The 21,577-nt window shown below is 38.2% G+C and overlaps 1 protein-coding gene across 3 annotated transcripts in view; it reads left to right on the top strand.

The window, feature by feature from the left end:
- Window positions 1-21,577, top strand: part of adam12b (ADAM metallopeptidase domain 12b) — a 70,676-nt gene that overhangs the window by 12,307 nt on the left and 36,792 nt on the right. For 2 of the 3 annotated variants that reach the window (XM_026309901.1, XM_026309900.1), the window contains exons 2-4: window positions 121-242; window positions 2,010-2,083; window positions 19,547-19,625. In XM_026309901.1, coding sequence (XP_026165686.1) covers window positions 121-242; window positions 2,010-2,083; window positions 19,547-19,625 — 275 coding nt within the window. Of the gene's footprint in view, window positions 1-120; window positions 243-2,009; window positions 2,084-19,546; window positions 19,626-21,548 lie in introns of those variants that run through there. The other variant, XM_026309902.2, reaches the window with a different exon arrangement.

Below are 21,577 nucleotides of genomic sequence, written 5' to 3'. Positions count from 1 at the left end.
CTCTTTATCTGCCTGTTAAAAAAATCTGCTGTATAGGCATATTTGGTGTTTGTTCTGTAAAGTTTAATTTCATCATTTCAAGTAAAGCTACAGTAATCTGCACTTATGATCTTTTCACAGGAAGTACTCCAGACAAAGATAAACACCGAGGGGAAGCAATCAAACAGGAACGCTATGAGACTACCGTACCCGTACTGCTGAACGGCAAGGAGCAGAGACCTCTCAGCGATCTCACAGCCAGGGTAAATAGTCACCACACTGCTTACCAGCACTAGTTTAATGCTAATAAGCTGGCTCAGATGGCAGCTGAGCTGCTTCCAAGAGCTCAGCTAAGTACTTTGTTTGACATAACCCCAGTATATCAATCCCTTCCCAGCTTGCTTGATTTTCTTCAGGTGAAACGTACCATCCTTCGCTTGGTTTATCCTCATTTTTGTGGTTTTTCTCCTCACTGGCTCCTTCTCTTGTGTTTTGAATATGTCCTCTTTTGTTTATTGAATGCAAGAATGCCCCATAGGTGATACATAACTCCTGAAACTTGCCATCCTTTTAACACTTTTACAAGTCTGCAGTGCATAAACCTGACGTGAGAAAGATTTATGAGCATGAAGCAGTCTTGTACTATAGCATCTTGCAGATTGTATTTCATTCCTATGCCATAAATGTATCTTAGATTACAAAATGCATGAACATGTTTGAAATTTGGAATCCATGTCCACAACTTGAGGAACCTTTTATTGAGGAGGGAAATGCGTAGGTATTGAGAACTCCCTGAGCATTCAAACACTGTTTTCCTGGGGCATGGAAATGAGAAAGTTTTGTTATCCAGCCTTATGATTCTCTCTGTCAGTCAGTAGCAGAAGGGCACTAATGTTAATTACATAACTTTATTATAAACTATACACTGCTGACATACAATAAGGCCTTTTTGAAGCAGATACATAAACAGACCCTTCCAGAAATTAAGCTGAACGCAACTATATATATATATATATATATATATATAAACATATATTTTTCACATTTTAAGAGTGGGGTGCTTCTATCCTGCAGCAAAGGCACTGCAGTATTTTCTAAAAAAAACATGTGGAGTCAATGTTAAGATTTTATTTAGGATTAAATCTCAAAATGACACCAGGCATCATGAGCAAAATCTCCTGCATCCCCTTTATTTCTCAGGTTCTGGCAGCCATAAACCAGTGGTGCTGAAGTCCTCCCATTGAATAATCATTAGAAATGTTTAATAATATTACTCTGCCTTACCAAATATTAAGCCTGCGATTTGAGTTAGGTACAAAATACTGTCAAACAAACAAATATTGTATTAATATAGAAGTCAGTCAGTGTTTCTTTTCTTTCCCCATCATATCATTATACAACCTGTAACTACACTTTGATCACCACCCTGGTGAGTTAGAGGTGTTCAGCCTGGAGTCTGAAACTCTTCATTGAACAGTTCACTGTGGCTGGACTTTCTTCTTCCATTACGGCCTTCCAAAATTCAAAACAACCTGCTTGTTTTGTAGACAAATATCTAATGAATGATTATGCTAATTGACACAAATGACACTAATGAATATAAACTACGGTGTAGCAGGTCAGGTCAGGTCACTGAATGTGAACACACTGAATGGCAGTTGCAGAAAAGTGAAGAATATATATATACATATATATACATACACATATACATATATACATATAATATATACAATATATACATGTAATATGGAAAGTTGAATTTGAAGAGAAAAAGTTCAATTGGTTGCTTACGGTAAGCTGTAAAACTAGTCCTGTATAGCTACTTTTGTGTCATGCACAGATTTGGGAAACGTAGGATGTGGAAACTTTCTTCCTGTTTCTTTGACACTATTGTGCCTTGCCACATCCTCCCTTGTAAACAGCCTGTGTGTCAATGTAAGGTGAAGCTTCACACACATGCTAATCCACAGGCAGGATGTTTCAGATCTGGGCATCACCTCACCACTCCTATCTTTCTCTCTGAAACACAGAGTTATCCTGCCTCACTCCAGCTGCTGGTATATGCGGAAGGTGAACAGCTGATTCTCCTGCTAGAGAAAAATGAGTGAGTTTTCCTCTTATTCATTTGAATTCTTTTTCCACACTTAATGTGAAAACCAGGACATAGGAGTCTATATATTTATTATGTTAAACAGACAGACAGACACGCACACCCTCACACACACACACACACACACACATACACAAAGAGCCAATAGATAAACCCATGCTCCCAGGCTGCCAGAGGAGGAGAAGTTGTATGGGTCTGGGCTATGATATAGTTTATTCAAGGAGGGTGAAAAATAATATGTCCCCCAGTGATTGGACTCTTTTATGGTTCAGTCTCTCTGAAGGGCCAAGAAATGAAAGATGATAGAGAATACGGCAGAAGAGAGCTCTGAGATTATGCTTGTCCTCCCCTCCTTTGCCTTCACTCACCACTCCCCTCCCTACTGGACTGCAGAAAATAACACAGTGAACTATGAGATGAGGGGTGGGGATCATGGGGAGTTTATAAATATGTAGATACACACACATACTCTTGCACAAAGTGTTTCATATAGAGAGGAATGTTTGCTGTAAAGCCAGAAGAAAGTGGGTGTGAAGGCCAGGTTACACATCCAGGGAAATTTACAATTTCACAAGAATGACGGCACTGCTAAAGTGAGTCTTGTTTCTGCCAGAGTTTCTTATTAGATCAAGTGGAGACATAATATTTTATCCTGCTGCTTTGCGATACAGTACAGACATTGAATCGCAGCAAGGATGGACTCGGTTCTCAACTGGTCTCACCTTCATCACTGGTAACTCTTGACTAAACACAAATCAGACCGCTGAGGTTTTCTGGCTGTAGAACCCCAGTGTTGCTAAAATTTAGAAATAAGACCACTAATATTTATTCACGTATTACATTCTCTTTGCAACCAACATATAACAGCCAACAACTCTGACATATTGCAAATATAAATGATTTAAAGAGGCTATTTCAACGAGCTGTTTATTATATACGCGGATAAACAAATAACTCACTAAACACCCTTGCTGTCTTATTTCACTTTGCCCATAATTCAAGGTACCCTGCCAACTCTCACTACCACAATTCAAATGGTGTGCCAAACACACTAAAAATTGCTATAAATATAATTTTCTTGTCCAGCAATGACACAGTCCTTAGAAAAACATTGTCTCAACTGGTGCCTCAACTCTGTGTTCTCCGTGTGACCTCTAGTGACCTTAGTATCAGCTGTGAGTCATTCGTCACCAGCCTGAGGCCCGGGAGCATGCTGCCATTCCCATCCGGCCTGTTCCCTGTCAGAACAGATGTGTCCTCTGATATCGCTTCACCAGTTCAGCCAGCTCAGAACAGGTGGTCTCTGACCTCTGCGTGTGTCTGTTTTGTCGAGGCTGGGGCAGAAGGAAATATGAGGACACATAAAAGGAAAATGCTAAGGATGTAGAGATGCCTTGAAGTATTTCTGAATAATTTACAATAATATTTTGTATCTGGCAAAACTGAATCCTGCATTGGTGATGCATATCTTGATTAAACATATGCACATTGCACACTTTCAATAATTAAGGTTATTTGCACCAATTCCATGTAGCTGACATATTCTTGAGAGATGAATTCCTCAGCATTTTAAAAATTGTTCCTTTTATGGTTTGAATGTCAGATTTTCTTCCTCTCCAGCAAGAATAAAAAATGGTAGTTAAAAGACACTTGTCATAATAACTGCATTTTTTAGATGTGTGGTACGCAAATGTCTTTTTTTTTACCCTTCTGGTTACATTTGCTAATGTGTGCATTCAATGTGGATATCTTTACTCAATATTCCCCATAACAATTTAATTTAATTTAATTTATTTTTTAATGGCAAGGATTCATGTTAGGAATAACTCAAAAGTTCAAAGGGAAGGTTGAGAAGGTTTCAGTTTTTGTGCATTAACAGTGCCTAATCTTTGACTCTTTAAGTCATTGTAAGCATGGGTTTGCTTGGAAGAATCCTTGCAGGTGAGAAACACATCAATACAATACTGAGGTTATTAAGCCAGGTTAATATACTTCAAGAGAAATTTGGTGAAAACATTGAAAGCTTAGAGGCTAAAAATGGAGAAAGAAGAAAAACAGATCTAGTTAAATGAATGCAGTAGTAAGTGCAGAGTTATGGACGGTTATGGATGTTTTTTTTCTTGTATGTATTAATTAATTAATTTATTTATTTATTGCTTGAACCTGCTGAGCCGTTGCAGTTTGCTCACCCACCAGTCCAGAGCACACCTGTTCCAAGGCCAGTGTGAAATGATCTCGATCTTCACCAATACAAACTCACGACAAAATCCAATTAATAAGCTGCTGTTTGTTAGCAGTTTGGCTGTGTTCCAGGGAAACTTGGCTACAGCAAGACAATTATAGATCTACTGAGGAGAGAATTCAGTGGGGGTCCACTGTTAGTGGGTGTATATTTGAGGGCAGTGCTTCTATAAATGGTGTACACAAACACTGGATGTACTTCCAGTTTAAGTAGTCTGTGTACTATTGTGAGTAAAAGACTTAGAGTGTCTTTATTTTCATACACCTATTCAATTTGGTGTTTATTTCACAAATGCCTCATCTTTGAGTAAATCTGATTTCCCAGGGTGGTAGAGACCGTGCTGTTTGTGTTCTTGCCAGCTTCTGGGATCAAACTGTTTGACTAAAAAGAATATAGTAGTAGCAGTGAGTGGACAGCCACTGTAATTCACAAACATTGTGTCACTTTTAGAAGTTATCATCACAAACACCATCATAGCAGTTGTCGAAAGAAGAGCCTTGCAAATCTCTGTTCAGATGTTTCTGTCTTTGAGTGTCAGTGCCAAAAAAATGTCAGTTTAGAGTAAATGTTAGTTATTTTCTTCTGTGTTGGTTCTGATTTTACAGTTTTGCATCAAAGCAGCACATTGGAAAGTGGCCTAGAGTGACCTTTCTTATATCCGATTACATGCTAACTTCTTTTTCTCTATGCCAAATTAATTCAAAACAGGTATTTGAGCATGGTTGAAAGAGGTAGAAGTAAAAGTTTTCCCATTACTCTGTTATGTTTTATTTTTTTATAGATATGTCATATACAGTATGTTAGGCTTTATATGTCTTGCATACAGGGCTGGACAGATGCACAGGCCTGTGCCGGGATCGGCTTCTTTGATGTATAGCATTGATCAATGCCCCAGTTGGCCAGCTTCAAATGATTAATAGTGGTTGTGTGGGACATTCCACATTAGTCTTGATTAAAGACTTCGGTAGTGCTGTCTGGGTGACCAAGGTGCTTGTGTGTGTGTGTGTGTGTGTGTGTGTGTGTGTGTGTGTGGGTTAGAGAGAGAGAAAAAAAGTGAGAAAGCTGCAAAGATGCACAGCTGGACCCACCTGCTGAACTTTCCTACTTTTAGTGTTATAATTTCTTTCTAAACAAGACAAGCTTTTCTTCTCGCTTCTGTACATAAACAATATAAACTCAAGTCAGACAGTGAGATGTTCACTTTTAAAATTCTTGTGTATCAGAGAATTTGTTCCAATGTGACTGCAGTGAAAGATGTCATCCTGTCCAAGTATTTGTCCTTGTTCAACAAACCGATGTAGATATGCTGTCAGTCCATATCGTCTGAAAAGAGTAAATACTTTTACATTAGCATTTTAATGCATGGCACTAAGAGCGTAACAGCAGCAGAGCTACAGTACAGTGCGTTTCTGATGCAGAACCATACAGGCGATGGAAAATGTAAATTGTACAGAATGCTATTTAAGATTTTCTGCCTTCATTCAAAGCTGTGTATTTTGAAATTACTATTAAATATAACACTACTTATCTCTGCAATGCAATGCACAGCATTTTGCACAAAGTTATAGTATATAATGTCATTTAAGTTTAAATCATGTGTGAACTATGTTAATGCAGTTGCAGGATGTCCATATGTCCATTTAGTCCTGCTGGCCTATTTATTTTTTTCTTTCTTTCTTTTAGAGTTGCAGAAATATATTTCCATATGTCCATATGAGGTCAAAATCATGTTGTGCTCCTCCGTTCTCTATAATTACCAGCTTTATCTCCTCCCTAAGGACAGTGAGGTTTGTTGCAGTGGGGCAGTTTTAAGTCTTTCTTCCTGGGTGTGCATCTCCCACTCAGATGTTACCTGAGCCATCCAGGTCACATGTCCTCTGTTTTATTTAAAGCTCTGCCACTGCCATGTGCCGTTATCTGATTCCACACTTCTAAAACTGTGTAAAAAAACAAAACTTTGATGAAATTCAGGAACTGTGCAAAAACAAGCCAGCTTGGGTATCAGATACCGTCTTTAGGTACCTGACAGCTTTCAGTACTCAGTGCTATGGGTACATCTTAGAAATACCAATACAATATACAACACTGAAGATTGACACCCACCATTTTCTTTTATTGGCGATTCTATAGACAAAACTATAACATTAAATATTAATGTTAACTGTTTTCATAGCCCACTTTTGATGAAATAAATAATAAAAATGAAAAGAAACATTTCTTCACAATGCAGTATTCTTATTATATAAGAATACTGTCCTGTGGTAACATTGCGGAATATAGTTTTTTTTTTTTTTAAAGCATACAAGATTTCTTGTCATTGTGTGTCCCTGCAGTCCTATTCTAATATCCTGTTATTATTAATATGCTGTTTATTAAAATACCTTTTTATCAGCTTTCCTTTGAAACACACTGAGCTGGATGGTCATATTCTAACTAGCTCTCTGCACAAGGCCATGCATTTCCCAGTGAGAACATTTCCTTTCATTCTTCTGTGGCAGGAAAGAAAGAGGAAAGCGTCTTTTGGAAACACATGGCCACATATAAACAGCATCATTGTGTTTTTACCAAAAAAAAAAATCCCTGCAGTACTATCCTGTGTGTGTGTGTGTTTTTGCAAGAAATAAGATGCACTGGCTTTCAGTAACAGTAGATAATGCAATAAGATCCCTCTCGATGTGTGGTACCATTGAGGAGGTAGCCTATATTATTCCCAGTCCATTGAATGATGACAGTCTCAGGCCAGACCACAAGAGATCCTGGGTTTCCTTTGCATTTTAATTGGATTTGTGAGGAATATGAGATAAGTTGAACAGCATGCAGTTCTTTCTTTGAGTGGCAGTCTTTATGTGGAATAAGAATGGCCGCTAGCTTGTTTGGCTGTCAACCTTCAATGCCTAATTGAAGTTGGAAAAGGAACATTTATATGTGTAACTATTCTGTAGTGATGTATTTACATGCAGTCTAAATGAATCTGTGCTTCGCTAATGTTCTTAATGAGGTCAGGAAATAGATGGTAGATGTTGAACAGCAACAACTTCACAACCAACACTTTAGCAGTCTACTTATTTCTCTGCTGGTACCTCTTGCACCAGCTCTTCCATCATTCCTGCTTCCTTAGTTCCAGCACATCTGTGATAACGTTGTTGTGATGCACTTCTACATGTCACATATCTTGCTGTTTCACTGTCTATATTCAGGGTTTTCTACCCCCTATCTCTTGCTGTCGCTTCCCATCCCTTCCTCCTACACGCTCCACATGCATGCTTGTGTTTTTACTGAGCAGCTCTTCTGTCACTATGCAACCTGAGACCCTGTCAAAGCTACCAGTGGGGAATATTGGACCTCGGGCTGCTGTTTGGTGCCAATACATGTACACTCGGATATTGGTGCCAAGTCTCTGTGTGACTTTATTTTGGATGCCAGGGCGTTTAGTTCTGCTTGTCGCAATCAATTCACGCATTATTACAAGGTTAAACACCAGTCACCCACAAGCAAGGGGGTTCTGTTTTCTGTTGCCATGCACTTTTCTTCATTTTGTATGGTAAATATTCTCTGATGCCCCATTATCTGACAGTATAGCAGAGAAAACGAATGTCCAGCACACCTTAGATTTTGTAGACCAATAGCATTGCAAGCAGAACATTTTGGTAAGCACACAAACAGTGGCCTATGGGCTTAGCTTAGCCCAAAGACTGAAAATGAGAAAAAGCAGCTATCTTTACTCTCTGTACCAGAATCTAGAAATATGGTGACTGGTTATAGACTTATAGACTAGTTTTTGTACAGATTAAACAAAAAAAGTCATAACCTTGAAATTTTAACAGTAGAATTAGGAGGATTTGGTGCCTTTTGGTGGACTCACGATACCAGTTTTCCCTTTTACCCAGTTTTTGTTCTAATCTGTATATTATATATTCAGACATGAAAATGGTAGTAGTCTTGTTTCCAAGCCCTATGCCCAGAAACATATTTCCCATAATGCTAACTTTTTCCTTTAAGTGAGACCTCTGCATCAAAAGCTGTGCGACACATGGCCACATTCCTGGTAGATTACCTTCTAACATCAATAGTGCATTTCCACTGTTTACCTAGCAGTTGTCAAGATGGAGGATAAAGTGGCACTGTGATAACTTTCCAGATTTATAAAATTCTTCCACTTACCACTTACCAGAAACCACTGTGCAGCGTGCAATACTTCAAACTCAGGGATGTGTTACTCAAAACATTCTTCATGGATCATATTTTATTGTCTCAGTGGCACCTGAAATAAAAAACCTCCACCATTCTAATCTAACTGCACTGGCTGTAAGTCCTTTACCTGCTGCTGGCTTTCTGTCAGTGTCAGGTTGAGAAACAAAATACTCCAACTCTCCTTTTACATTGTGTGCAGAAACAAAGCACAAGCATCTCAAAGCACATGTCTGTTCAAGTATTGATCTGATTGTGAATTTCACCCCGTTTTCTCTGATGACATTGTAGATTTTGTTAAGCTGAGAGTACATAGTAATCACATTTAGCCTCCTGCCATCTTTAATTAGTTGGCTGAAGAGTTTGTGGATAATGCAGAGTGCCCTTGGGGAAAGTTGGCCAATCTTGAAGGACAATAAGAAAAAGAAAGGTAGGGCAGTATTAGGTGTTGTTAGGGGAAAAGATTAGGGTGGTAGTTTTTTGAGTGGCGGGATCAGGGCCAAGCCTCAGAGCCAAGCTAGCTTAATTCTCTCCCTATCTGGGGTTCACTTTCTCTGTTTGCCTCCTTTATTCTATAAAAAAGTTGAGATTGATTTTCCAGACTTAGAGAAGATGTGGGGAAGATCAGTATTCAATCAATTTTTTTGACCACATATTTCTGATGTGTAATAAAATATGTGTATGATGTTATTCACATAGTTATGTGAATATGGAGCTGGAACTAAGTTGTGCATCTGAATATGCTTCTTTTTTTAACCATACAGCTACCCCAGACTTAAATTGAAGTGCAGTAGAAGCATTGTTACTGCCAGTTATTGCTGGGTGGTCAGGTCGTGTTTGTGTTTCTGTGTATTCCTTTCTCTTTGTACTTGGGGACAATTGAGTAGAAAATCTTGCAAATAGTAACTGCTTTACATCTTACATATACTGTAAAGAGAGTGGGTCACAGGTCAAGGGTACTCGCTAACAGAACAAGGTTTTTTTGTTTTGTTTTGTTTTGTTTTGTTTCTGAGAACCTTATAGAGAGTAAGAGTGTCCAAAATGAGAGCACAGAGATCACAAACTTCCTAAAAGGATTTCACTTTTTTATTTTAAAATAAACTCGGTGATAAGCTCAGTATGGCACCAGTGGAATGAACTATTGTTTTTATGTAGGTGAACAGAAAATCTTCTGTCTGTATTCTGTATCTGTGTTCTAGTGTTTGGTATGGTGAAATAGGGCTACAGATGTTGATGATGCTTAATATCTGTACTTGTCCTAAACATCATTTATCTCCATCAGCAGTAAACACACCCCGGAGAAGAGTGATTACATTACCTTGATGCACATATGTGGATTTCTTAAGATAATAAAATGTATATAAACCATGTTTGTGCATTTGTCTTTGACAGTATAAAGCCATTAGTATACAATCTGTCATTAAATTTACAGTACTGTGCCAGGTAACCATCCTGCACTAGACTGTGTTATAATCAGGTTTCACACATAGTCTCCCAAAACCTTTACTCATAAAAGCTTGGTATAAAAGCTTTTCACAGTAGAAATTGCTTTCGATGTGATTCCTATCCTCTATATCTCAGCACATGCAGAGAATGGGTCATTTCTAGTGGACCCATGAGAAATAATAGGTGTTCTGCCTGAGACAGCACAGCTCAGCAGCTGTTTCATTTTCTCACTGGAGTTTATCTGATATGGTTAATGGCAGCAATATCACCCATACAGTTGATATAAAATACAGATTAAATGGTTATTGAGATGTGCTAAAGCCACCAGCCCCAAGCATTTTAGATGAGGTGTTATTTTGTATATTCCAGATACATTCAGATGACAGTGTGCCTCTCTAAAATCACATATGTATTTCAGCTATGCATAATAAAAGTTTATCACCATGCACACGTAATATACTGTAACAGCTTCATAGAAAAAAAAAAAAAGTTTATGTGCATGAGTTCAAAAGGTCAGGAGTATGTATACACACACATGCACAGACATGCACATGAGGTAGCTCTGTAAAGACACACTGCACTGTACAGACAAAAGGATGTGTGTTCACAATAAATCCAGATGTGCCTTGAAAAACAAGGTAGAGAGGAAGTGTGTCATATGACATCACTGATAGAGGGGAAATATTTGCTGTACCAAGTCCAAGTTGAACAATTAATCCAGAGACTGTATGTACTGAAAACAGAAACATCTTTGATTAATATAAAGATTGTTCTAGTTGGTTGCAACATGGGTTGAGAAAAAGTCCCCTGAAATAGTGTCCCATGAAATATTTTAGTTCTCTATTCCTACAGTGTGGACACACAAAAAAAACAGGAACTACATCCAAATGTTCTAAGAACTGTAAAAAAGTTCCTTCGGTCTGAAAGCAGCTTTTGTGTCAGTTGTTCTTCAGCATCTGTGCTGCTTGCCGAGTCACTTTGTTTATCCTTTCTCCCATCACTTGCTAGTTATAATAAATCCCTGTGTTTCCACCATCCTGCCTCTCTGATCCTGTCTGCGTTTGGGTCCACACCTAGCTAATATTCGAAATCCTTACATGGATCTTATTTTTGCAGTTTTGTTCATTATTGTTATCAATTATCAATCTATCAATCTGTTCAATACCCAACAGCCATGAAAATGTACGTTACACTCAATGACATATTGCTCACCCTGATCTCGATGTTACAATGATACATCAGTGCCAAGCGAAAGTTTTCATCTCCACCATGTTTGCAAGGTAATGGGGTGGAGAATGACAGATTGTATGCTATTATCTTATTGTAGAATCAGCGCAGCATCCATGAAAAGTGTAAAGAGGGTTTAATGGTGTGAGACGTTCTTCAAGAGGAGGGGAAAGAATGCTTTGTGTGGCCTGGTTTAGAGAACTGATAATCAAAGGTGTGGTGATGTGTTGATTTAAAGTGTTTTTTATGTGGCATAAGTGCACCTTGCAGCGTGAAATTTCAAGTTGTCTGTGTGTCAACTTTTAGGATTTTGGAAAAGGAGAAATGTGTGGATGGCATGGATAGGCGTGGAGGTTGGAGCACAGGTGCTGATTCATATTGATATGCACCACTTATTTTGTTCTTTCTGCAGGAATGAGGGTATTGCTAGAGGAAGACAAAAATAGAAGTGAAGAAAAAATGAAAGACATGAAACATCTTGAATACTTTCTCTGCTCAGCTCTTAATTGCATATTTACCCGGAAGACAAAAAAGTATGGCTGAACAATGAGGCTGCCCACGGGAACCACCATAGATTAATTGGACAGATAGGAACCCACTGACATTAACATTTATGCATTTGTTTACTCGTTTTCAATGAATAATAATAGACCACCTCCCTTGAAGATCCCAAGTCACTCATTAGTTCCGGTGTGTAGCTTGTTACAGTATGGATGGGAATATTGAAGCAGCAAAGGCAAAAAGACAGTTCATTTTAGTACTGGGCGAACATACAAAAAATATTTCCAGAGGTTATTTAAAATACTTCTTTGTCACAAGCTTTTAATTAAGATGTGATGCAACTAGTTATCCATATATCAGTTTATGTATGCAGAAGAACATTGGAGGGGATTGATTAGCCTTTTGTATCCAGTTTGGCATGCAAATTGTGCAAATGATAGAGTTTCCTGTTTAATATTTTTTCAGTATTTTGTTTGATGCCCTTCATTCTTGACCCTAGTCAAACCCAATTTTGTCAGCCTTTGGGAGGCAAAGTCAGGCCTGGTTAGCTCTTGGATTGGAGGCACGGAATACCAGGTGCTGCAGGCAATGGTTGGGTGTCAGTGAAGCAATCCGTCCCCTTAAAAACCTCATTGCCTCAGAGACAATGAGCATCTCTTCTGGAGAGACCTTGTCACTCGATGTGCAGCACAGGAGGCAAATTCTTTATGGTTTTAGTGATAAATTTTAGAAGCTTTTTCAATTAGATTATCATTCAGATGTACTCAGTGTTCTGTTAGATTCACACCATTTTTAAATGGGTTCAGTGAAAATACGCTATTTCTCAGAGCATGTCGTTATTCATAATGCTTTTGGAGATGTGTATTTCCATTGACTCTTATACTGGCACCCTAAACTAGCAGGAAAATGTCATTTTTTAAAAACTAAACACTGAGCATTGGCTATTTATTAATGTTTGCATGGTGTAAACTTTGCTTTTATTTAGAACATTTTTGCTATTGCTTCTTGGAGTAATTGACCCACATTAACTGTAAAAGATCTTTAAGTTATTGACGTTTTTCCCAAAAAGAAGATTGTGATGATGATGTCATATTTCCCTTAAGGAAAATAATGCAGACACTTTGTGCTGATATGAGTATTTTTACTGGAAACATATGCAATCAACAATACAGCAACAATATAACTATTTACAGTACAGCAACAATATGTGTAGCACAAAATGCATGTTTTCCTTTGTTCCTTTCTTATTTGCACCTGCTCACATGCAAAAATTACACACCACTGCACCTAGTCATTCCCCCACTTGTTTATAGTCACTCAGCTATCCAATACATCCAGTGCAGTTGTTAATAAAGAAAGCAATAAAAATATTCTAGCTAATTTACCCATAATTAGATATACAGCACATATACCTCAAATACCATTTCTCATGGAAGATATTAGTGGAAGCTCTCAAAGTAGGTTTGATTTTTTTTCTAATTGCTGAAAAAAAAAATGGCTGGCATTGCCTTTTAAGTTGCCATCAGCCATACTCTGCACCCCTTTGTTAGGGTCATAAAGACTCCTCAAGCAACATGTTTCACAACAGTCTAATGTTTAACTCGACATATTAATTTAAACAAACAGCCTCGGTGGTGCAATATCTGGGGAGGATACAAATGCCAGAAGCTAGTTTTGTCCAAGATGGACAGGTTGAGCTTGCATTATAACAGCTGGCCGTACCCAGAGAGAAGTTAGACAGCTGGCCTGGATTCATGTGCATGGTTTGCTCATACTGCACTGTGGATGAGTACAGTTTCCCTCCCACAGATTTGACAAACTATTCCCTTAAAGGGTGCAGGGGGAATATGACATCAGACTTTTTGTACAGTTATGAGGAAAAATATGTTTATTGTGGGAGTCGTTTATTGGTGTTAAATATTCCAGACATGTATGCCAGCAGCTATGAAACAGGTCATTCTTTGACAGCCCTGCTGTACTTCATTGTTGTTGGCTGTGGTTGCTATTTAGCTCACAACTAAGGGAAATAATAACAGTTATATACTGTAACTTCAATACAAATTTTCTACAAGAACTGTCATGCGCTTTTGTTAGAAGTATAAAACACTACAGCATATTGAATTCTTGTTTGACATCTTCAGCCATGTAATTTTACCAAAAATGTCAATTGTTAAGTCTTTTTGAGATTAATCGCTTGTAAGAAGCGGTGCCAGTAAATATCAGCAGGAGGTAGAAATAGATATCTGTAAGTGTTACAGATAAGGACACCAGTTCCATGTTATAAAAATACAACACTGTGGAGATATTATAAGCCAGAGGCAGAAAGCATATTCAGTGACTTCAGTGGTTGGTGAGTTCTTGAAATTCTTACATGGTAGAAAAAAATCTGATAATTGATGCTGAATCTCACACTAAGGATAGCTACATTCATCTTGAGTCATTTATGTTATACAGGCACCTTTCACTCCATTGCTGTGAAGTGCTCATGAGAGTGGTACAATGCAATATAGGCACCTGCAGTATATCTCCTTTTAGAGGGCTGCTTTCTATTTCCCAAAAGTCACTGACCATCAGCAGTCTCCTGTCACCCAAGGAGAAAAATCATATGACCTGACTGTGACTCTTATTACTTCCTGTCAACCCCTATATATTAACTTGCAGGGTGCCAACAGAACACTCGTCATTGGTAACAAGTCAAGCAGTCATGAAAGCAATCCTAAGGTCAGCACTGTAGCTCAAATAAAAAAAAAAAAGTCATTTCAATTCATTATCAGGTAGTTGTGATTTTCCATGAATCATTGTGGGACATGTGCAAGAGAGAGATAGCCTCCCCTGTTGTACCATTCACCTCTGCTTTCTAGTGTGGGAAGCCTTGTTTCTCCTTCTGTGGATTGCTTTTCTGGCATGATGAGCTGCAAGGCCTGAAGTCAGGGACGCAGACATGCAATGCTGTGTTAGAGAACGAGTGTACTCTCTTGATGATCGAAGAGTTTTCATTGGGGTCTGAATCAAACACAAGCAATGAAGTGGGTGCAACACTCATACACTTCACTGTAGGCCTGACCACTCATACACTGAACCAAGAGTACATTTGTATCTGCAGGGCCGTTCTGTCTTTAATCTCTAAAAACAACTTAGTAGAGATGACTGTTTATTGTCTCAGGTTTTGGTTGTTTGGTTGATGTTATTTTAGGAGGTGTTGGCATCTGGACTGCTATGAACTCACTGCACAATGATTTAAAAGTGATCCGGTGTTTTCTCTATGACTTTTAAATAAACAAAGATTAATCTTGACTCACTAAAGAGCTATTTCTGCTCTAGCCAGTCAATATTTAAATAGGCTTCACACATCAGCCTGCTTGTTTGATATTGATCTGTTGTCTATATTTGCTTCCTAAAAATTGGGGCTTTTTAGTCAGTTTGGTCCACCAGTCACACTCTGAAATATCCTGTATTTCCCATGAGAGATTAATACAGCGTATCTTATCTGACCTTATCTTATCTTTAATGCTAATCGTTTTTCAATTTTCCAGTGAAAGAGCTCCACGTGTACTCAATGAATTGGCACATTTGGTACAGATATTTACAGTAATGTGCTTAGACAGTGAATTCTTCTGATGTTAGTCATCCCCTGACTTTTTCATTTAAGATGATACAGTAAGTAGGGCTGCAACTTACGATTGCTGTCATTATGTATTAATCAGCATCATTTTTGTTTATTGATGAAAACAAAAAACAAAACATCAAAAAAGATCAAATGTCCCAAAAATCAAAAAGATGTTTTTACAATGATACATGATAAAGGTTGATTTACTATTTTGGTGTGGAAAAATGGCAGAAATTATTGATAAATATTTGCAAATTATTAATTTCATTAATTGTTTCAGCTCTAAAACTAAGCTGCATTGACAATATGCTCAACACATCTTCAGGCATAAGTGAATGTTGAATGTTACCATGTAGGAACTGCTGTGTTAGTGTAGTGTCAATTGATGCCTTAAATGTCAGAGAGACATTCACCACCTTTAACATGGAAGAAGAACAAATACAGATTAGTCTGTTACCAAGCTGATTATGTAGTTTAAGTCACGAGGAAAGTACATTTAAGGAACAAATTCATTTTATGAGAAGCAGAAAAATAGATGGCACAAGTGTAATTCTGCAGTTCAGGGGATTTTTCTGTTTTGCACCCTTCACTCCTCCCGTCCTCATTTCTGGTTTTCTCTGGCTGTGCTGGCTTTGTACACTCCAGTGCACTTGCTACAGCCAAGCCTGAGCTGAAGGGACACTTAGCTGTATGTAAATCAATTTGGAACGCAGCTGTATGTGAAATAGAATTAGACTTGTCAACCACACCTCCTTAGTTCCTCGTCTCTTCTTCATCTCTGTCTGTTTCTGTAGTAGTCTGCTGTTTTTTTGAGTTGAGCATACTGTACCATAAGTAGCTGCTATAGGAAGGCTTTGGGTTAGGCTTGTGGGGGAGAGAGGATTAAAAGAAATCAGTGAAGTTAGTTCTCTTCAAAGGAAGCAAAGAAACTGCAAGAGGAGCCACATTTCTCTCAAATGGGTTTATGCTCAAGGGGCTTGTGTAATGGTGTATTATTACATGAGGCATGGAATCCCATGTATGTAAATGAGGCTTGGTGCTTTAATTTTGCAGAGAGCATTTTACTCTCTGGATGATATAAAAACACTGATTCATGTAAACAGCGTTCAAGTTTCGGCCTCATCGGTTATGCTGTGGTAGCGGGTCTATGTCTGCTAGGCTTGATTTGTTCTGTTTAAGTAAAACAGATTAATTCAGCAACAGCTACAGTGCTGTCTGCCATAATTTCAGATATGACACAATTCATATCTGACAGGTTTCAGGCTGTTTTGAAGCTAAAAAAAACAGAAGAGGGATTTTGTATGGTCCACTGTAATGAGTTTTTCTGTGACCTTGTCCGTATGGTCCCTCCATTGTGGTAGTCATACTGTATATCAGGCAGCCATTCGACAGACATATGTCAGCAGTCCACTAATGTCAAGAGATGGAAAGTGAATTGGAGACATAACATTAGTGTTTTTGAAAAACAAGTGTGGATGTCTGTTGATTTTATTTGAATGCCTATTCTAAATAGTAACTCGTATTCATATGATGTTAGTGGCTTAGATATACTAGCCTCTAATACAAAGTGTGGAAAACCATCTGGCCTTTAGAAATGGTAAGTTATGCAGTAAATTTATTGTTAGAAAAATGTAATTAATTTTGAAGAGCAGTTTGTTAGATCGTGAATAAAATAGATGGGAGATTTTTTTCTTTAAGACAAATAACAGCATTTTCTGCCTCCCCTAAGGTGCTATTAAAGAGCTGCTCATTCATCACAATTAACCTGGGCGACTGTTAGTGAATCATTAATTAGATGTTAGACTGTGTCTAATAAATTGCAACACACACAGACACAGAGCATTGAATCACTGGTTATTGAGTCGAGCAATTATGGGAGGTTTATATAACATGTTTGAAAAATAAGAAAATTTTTCTTTAAGAAAAGTGTATAATAGCAGTGAAATAGCAAAGATGCACAAACAGTTCTTACAGAAAAAAATTCATAAAACATGCAACAACCTATTCTACAATTGGTTGGAGTAGAATAAATTGGCAGTTTAAGGCTGAGACCATCCTCTTCTTTCTGGCGTGAATACAGTTATAAAAAGAAATTAGGCACATCCATTAGAAGCTCTGCTTTTCCAATTCATTCCTAAATGTGACACTAGATTCCTGATGAAATCTGTGGCGATTTTCAGATCAATTCTCACCTGCTGCTCTCTATTTAAATTGCACTTGATTTACTGAATGTTCTTCAACAAAGATAGCTGCTGCTAAGAAAGGAAGAATAATCACATTTATGTATTATGGTATTCTAAGAGAAACTGCAACCTTGCTGTCCTCCATTGCTGCAGTTTATAGTGGAAAATCATGACCGTCACATCTCAAGTGAAGTGAAGATAAAATCTGCTCTCAGTGAAAATGTCAAATTCATATCTTTTATGAATATAGATATGCTCAGGAGAAAGAAAAACCAAGGGCTGTAGTCAGTGCATCAGCACAGATTTAGTTTTCTGTATTAGGCATCTGATTATCAGCTGGGTCATTTAAAGGTTCAAATAACACACAGTCCCACAGTGCAGAGCTAAAAGGTAACCCTAAAGGAAAAAGGAAACATGCAGTAAACATTCATGGCTTCATAAACTCGATGTACGCTTGCCAACGAGTTGATTACAGGCAAATTCCAAAATGTAAAGCCCACAGCTTTAATACACTGTTTCGTAGTACCAGGGGCTGCACTGCCCTAAGCTGGCTTTCCCAAACATGCCTCCGAAATACGGCACGGGAGCATTTACTTGGAATTACTGCTCACATGACACAAATCCCATCTCCACTGCAAACGCATGCTTTATTAGAGCATTTTCAATTTGCCTGCGTTTCATCAAAAACACTACAGCACAGTTTTGGTGTTAATGGGAAGTAGCTGTTTATCAGTGTCACTTTTTACACATTGCTTTTGCAAGTTAGGTGTAAAAATGCATATTTTGAGATTTTCCATCAAGCTACCCTCTGATGTGTCATCCAATTTTAATGAGACATACCGGGCTCTCTAAAGTGATTACTGGCTGCTGGCTTATCAGATTTGGTTTAAAGCTTGCTAATGGCATGATAAGGCACATTAAAGTGATGATAAGTATTTAATGATGTTAAATGGGGTCAGGCCCCAGCTACAGAGGATTGGTCCATTTTAAACAGGTCATAAAAGTAAACTTTAAATGCCCAGATAAATTATTAAACTGTCCTGCAGTGTGAAAACAATACAGTATTGTCTTATTTAATCCATTTTCATCTAACTCTGGATTTGGTATGTATACCATTTGTGGGATGGTACAGCATTGTGGTATTTCAATGGTTCCCACTGTGATTTGAAGAAACACTACAGTTTTTGTTTTTGTTTTTTTTGTTGTTGTTGTTGTTGTTTTTTTTTTTTTTTGCAGAAGTCAAGCAATATATGATACTTTTGTAAAACTTTTAGTTTTGAAATGGCAGTTGTGCACTTAGTCTGTCAACTTAAGGTGTCTGTTTCACTTGTATATGCAATTCCATGGTGCAGTGAGTTGCTGTATTTTGGACATGCATCTTAAATCATAGCACGTACAGAGTTGTGGAAGTAAATTGTCACTTTTTCTGCATTTTCACTTGCTGTTACAATCTCACTTGTGTCTCTCTTGCTTCTGCTCTCTCTCACGACCTCTTTCTCACACACACACACGCACGCACGCACGCACGCACACACACGCACACACACACACATCCTGAGATCATCCTGCCTGATGTCAGTGTGATTATGCAGCTGTAAAAGATGGGTGTTCCTGCTGCTCCTTTGCCAATCCTAGGGGTGGGGCTCACCGTGTCCATCTGCTCATGGCCTGAGGAGGAAAACGCACGCACAAACTGACACACAGTTTAAAATATGTTCACATATCCACCCACATACAGTATAGACACAAAATAATGCACAAAATAATTACCTCAGCAGGGATTCTACTTGGTCATGCTGAATGCCAGGGGACTCAAGGACACATACAAATCACCTAATAAATTCACAGAAAATCATGTCTCTCCTAGCCTCAGAATGCTAAACAGTTTGACTGCATTATCGCCCAAATCCTTACATGCAACACTGGATCTACATAAAAGGTCAACTAAGGCTCTTTTTAACAATCTTTAGACCCAGCTTTTTAAAAAATGTGACAACTTAGGAATAACGGCAGTGAAAAATGTTTGGGTGTTGATGTGTCTGTTTCTTTTTTTCTGGTCTTAGGGGTCTTTTTGCAAGCTATTACACCGAGACACATTACCGGGAGGATGGAAGTGCAGTCACCGGTGCTCACAACTTCACGGTATGGTTGCACTCAAGTGCTTCTGACATTTATGGTCAAGCTGACGTGCTCCACAGTCACTCTGTAAAAACTGACCCTGAGCTGTGTTTTTTTTTTTTCTTAAAAAAGATCAGTATTATATATGATCATCTACATTCTACTGTATTTATTGCCTTAAATAAAATTTGGATTTAGGACTTGAAACAAGATGCTATTAAATTATTCAGACTATTTAATGACTACAGGGTGACCCAGTGTGTATTTGAAAGCCTTTGGCTGTGGCTGAGCAGGACTTCTGTCCTGTGGCCTATTTGATGATAAGCTGTGTTTTATGCTGGCTGTTTTTCAACCATTTCCATCAGAATGTTTTTTTACAGAATCCCTTTTTAGCAGCTGATCTATTCCAGACTACTATTATTTTCTGTGTGCACAAGCTGTGTAAAGCAAAGAGCTGGCTACTCCTTCAAAATGAGAGAAAGAGTGATGCTCATTTTGAATTTCCGGCACTTATCAAAGCTACTCGCTGTGGTATTTCAATAGGTGAAATCAGTTTATGTGACGCATAAAGACACAGGCAGAACTGATTTTTCAGTCTGTGACAAAGGTATTCTTAGTTTAACTTAAGTAAAAAGATGGTTTCACTGAATGACAAGATGTAGGTGTTTTAAGTGCCCATTACAGAAGAAGGATACAATTTCTCTATCCCCTTTCTTGGGTTGAAGTTGGACTGAAATCACACTTTAATTGAGCGACAGTGAGGACAGTTTGACAGGTCCCTTAAAGCTTTGAGGAGAAATGTTTGGTAATTGAACAATGACTGACAGGACTGTTTCCTGCAAAGTTATGCAAACAGTGTTTTCCACACACTCCCTCTCTCACCTTCAGTTTTGAGCATGATGTGTTATAAGCATTGCATCAGACTATCAGATCGGCATACTTTATTGTCTTTGATAAGACTCACACAGCTGCTGACTTTCAGGACCTGCTGTCACTGAACTTAGCAATCAGCCATGTGTTAATCCAGGATCAGTGAAAAGACATGTACCATTCTATGAGTTATCTGATAAGACAAAAGAATCAGAGAAAATATAATGATTTTTCTGCTTCTTCTCTAAAATAAACATAAAGTAAGAACTGTGAAAAAGTTCTTAACACATTGTGAACTGATATGATGTTTCAAGACTTAAAGATACAAAACAGGAAAACTGAATGACTGAATGATAGGGGGCTCATTGAGATGTTTCCTATTTCTGTTCTCCTTTTTGCATCTTCAGGAACTCTTCTAAAAATGAGGGCATAAATAAATATTTCACTTTAAATTAATTTAGTACTGTAAAAGACACTGAGAATAACTGAGAAAGACAAAAACTGTCGCTGCCTGATGTTTTCTTTTATAATCTAGGACAAACACCGCCCAAGCACAGAGCCTTTATGTAATTAATCTTGATTCAATCACCACCTGGTTCAGTAAGTTGTATTGTACTTGTTGTTGGACATGTTGACTTTTTTTCCTCTGAAATATCTCCCCAAAACATTTCCTCTTGTGGTTCAATTTTGGGGATGAGAAATGATCAGTGTAGGGTTTGATGACAGCTGATTGAGGAGGACTGGAGTGCTGTAAGACAGAAAATGGAGTTCTGTATGCCCTTTTAAGAGTCACTTCCTCAACTGTCCTTGTGCTCAGACAGCAATGTTTTCCCTGTGTCTGTGGAGCCTTCAACTTCCTCTTTCCCTTCTACTCGATCACTCTGGTTGAATAATGAAGGAAAAACAATTACCATATTACTGTCACCTCCCATCTTTGTCAGTTTTCCGGCTGCTCCCTTCAACTGTGTAGGTTGCCTTAATTTTCAAAGGCTTGTTTATATGGAGAGTGGCAGAGGATGAACTACTCTTCCACAGAGCATGCTTATTTAAATGAGCATAGCACTGTTTCCACTGCTTCTTGTCCTCTTTTGCTTTTTTGATGTCAG

Source organism: Mastacembelus armatus, chromosome 15, assembly GCF_900324485.2.
Source record: "Mastacembelus armatus chromosome 15, fMasArm1.2, whole genome shotgun sequence".
Taxonomy (NCBI): domain Eukaryota; kingdom Metazoa; phylum Chordata; class Actinopteri; order Synbranchiformes; family Mastacembelidae; genus Mastacembelus; species Mastacembelus armatus.
The sequence above is the reverse complement of the archived record's forward strand: the minus strand, read 5'-3'. Positions and strand labels throughout refer to the sequence as shown.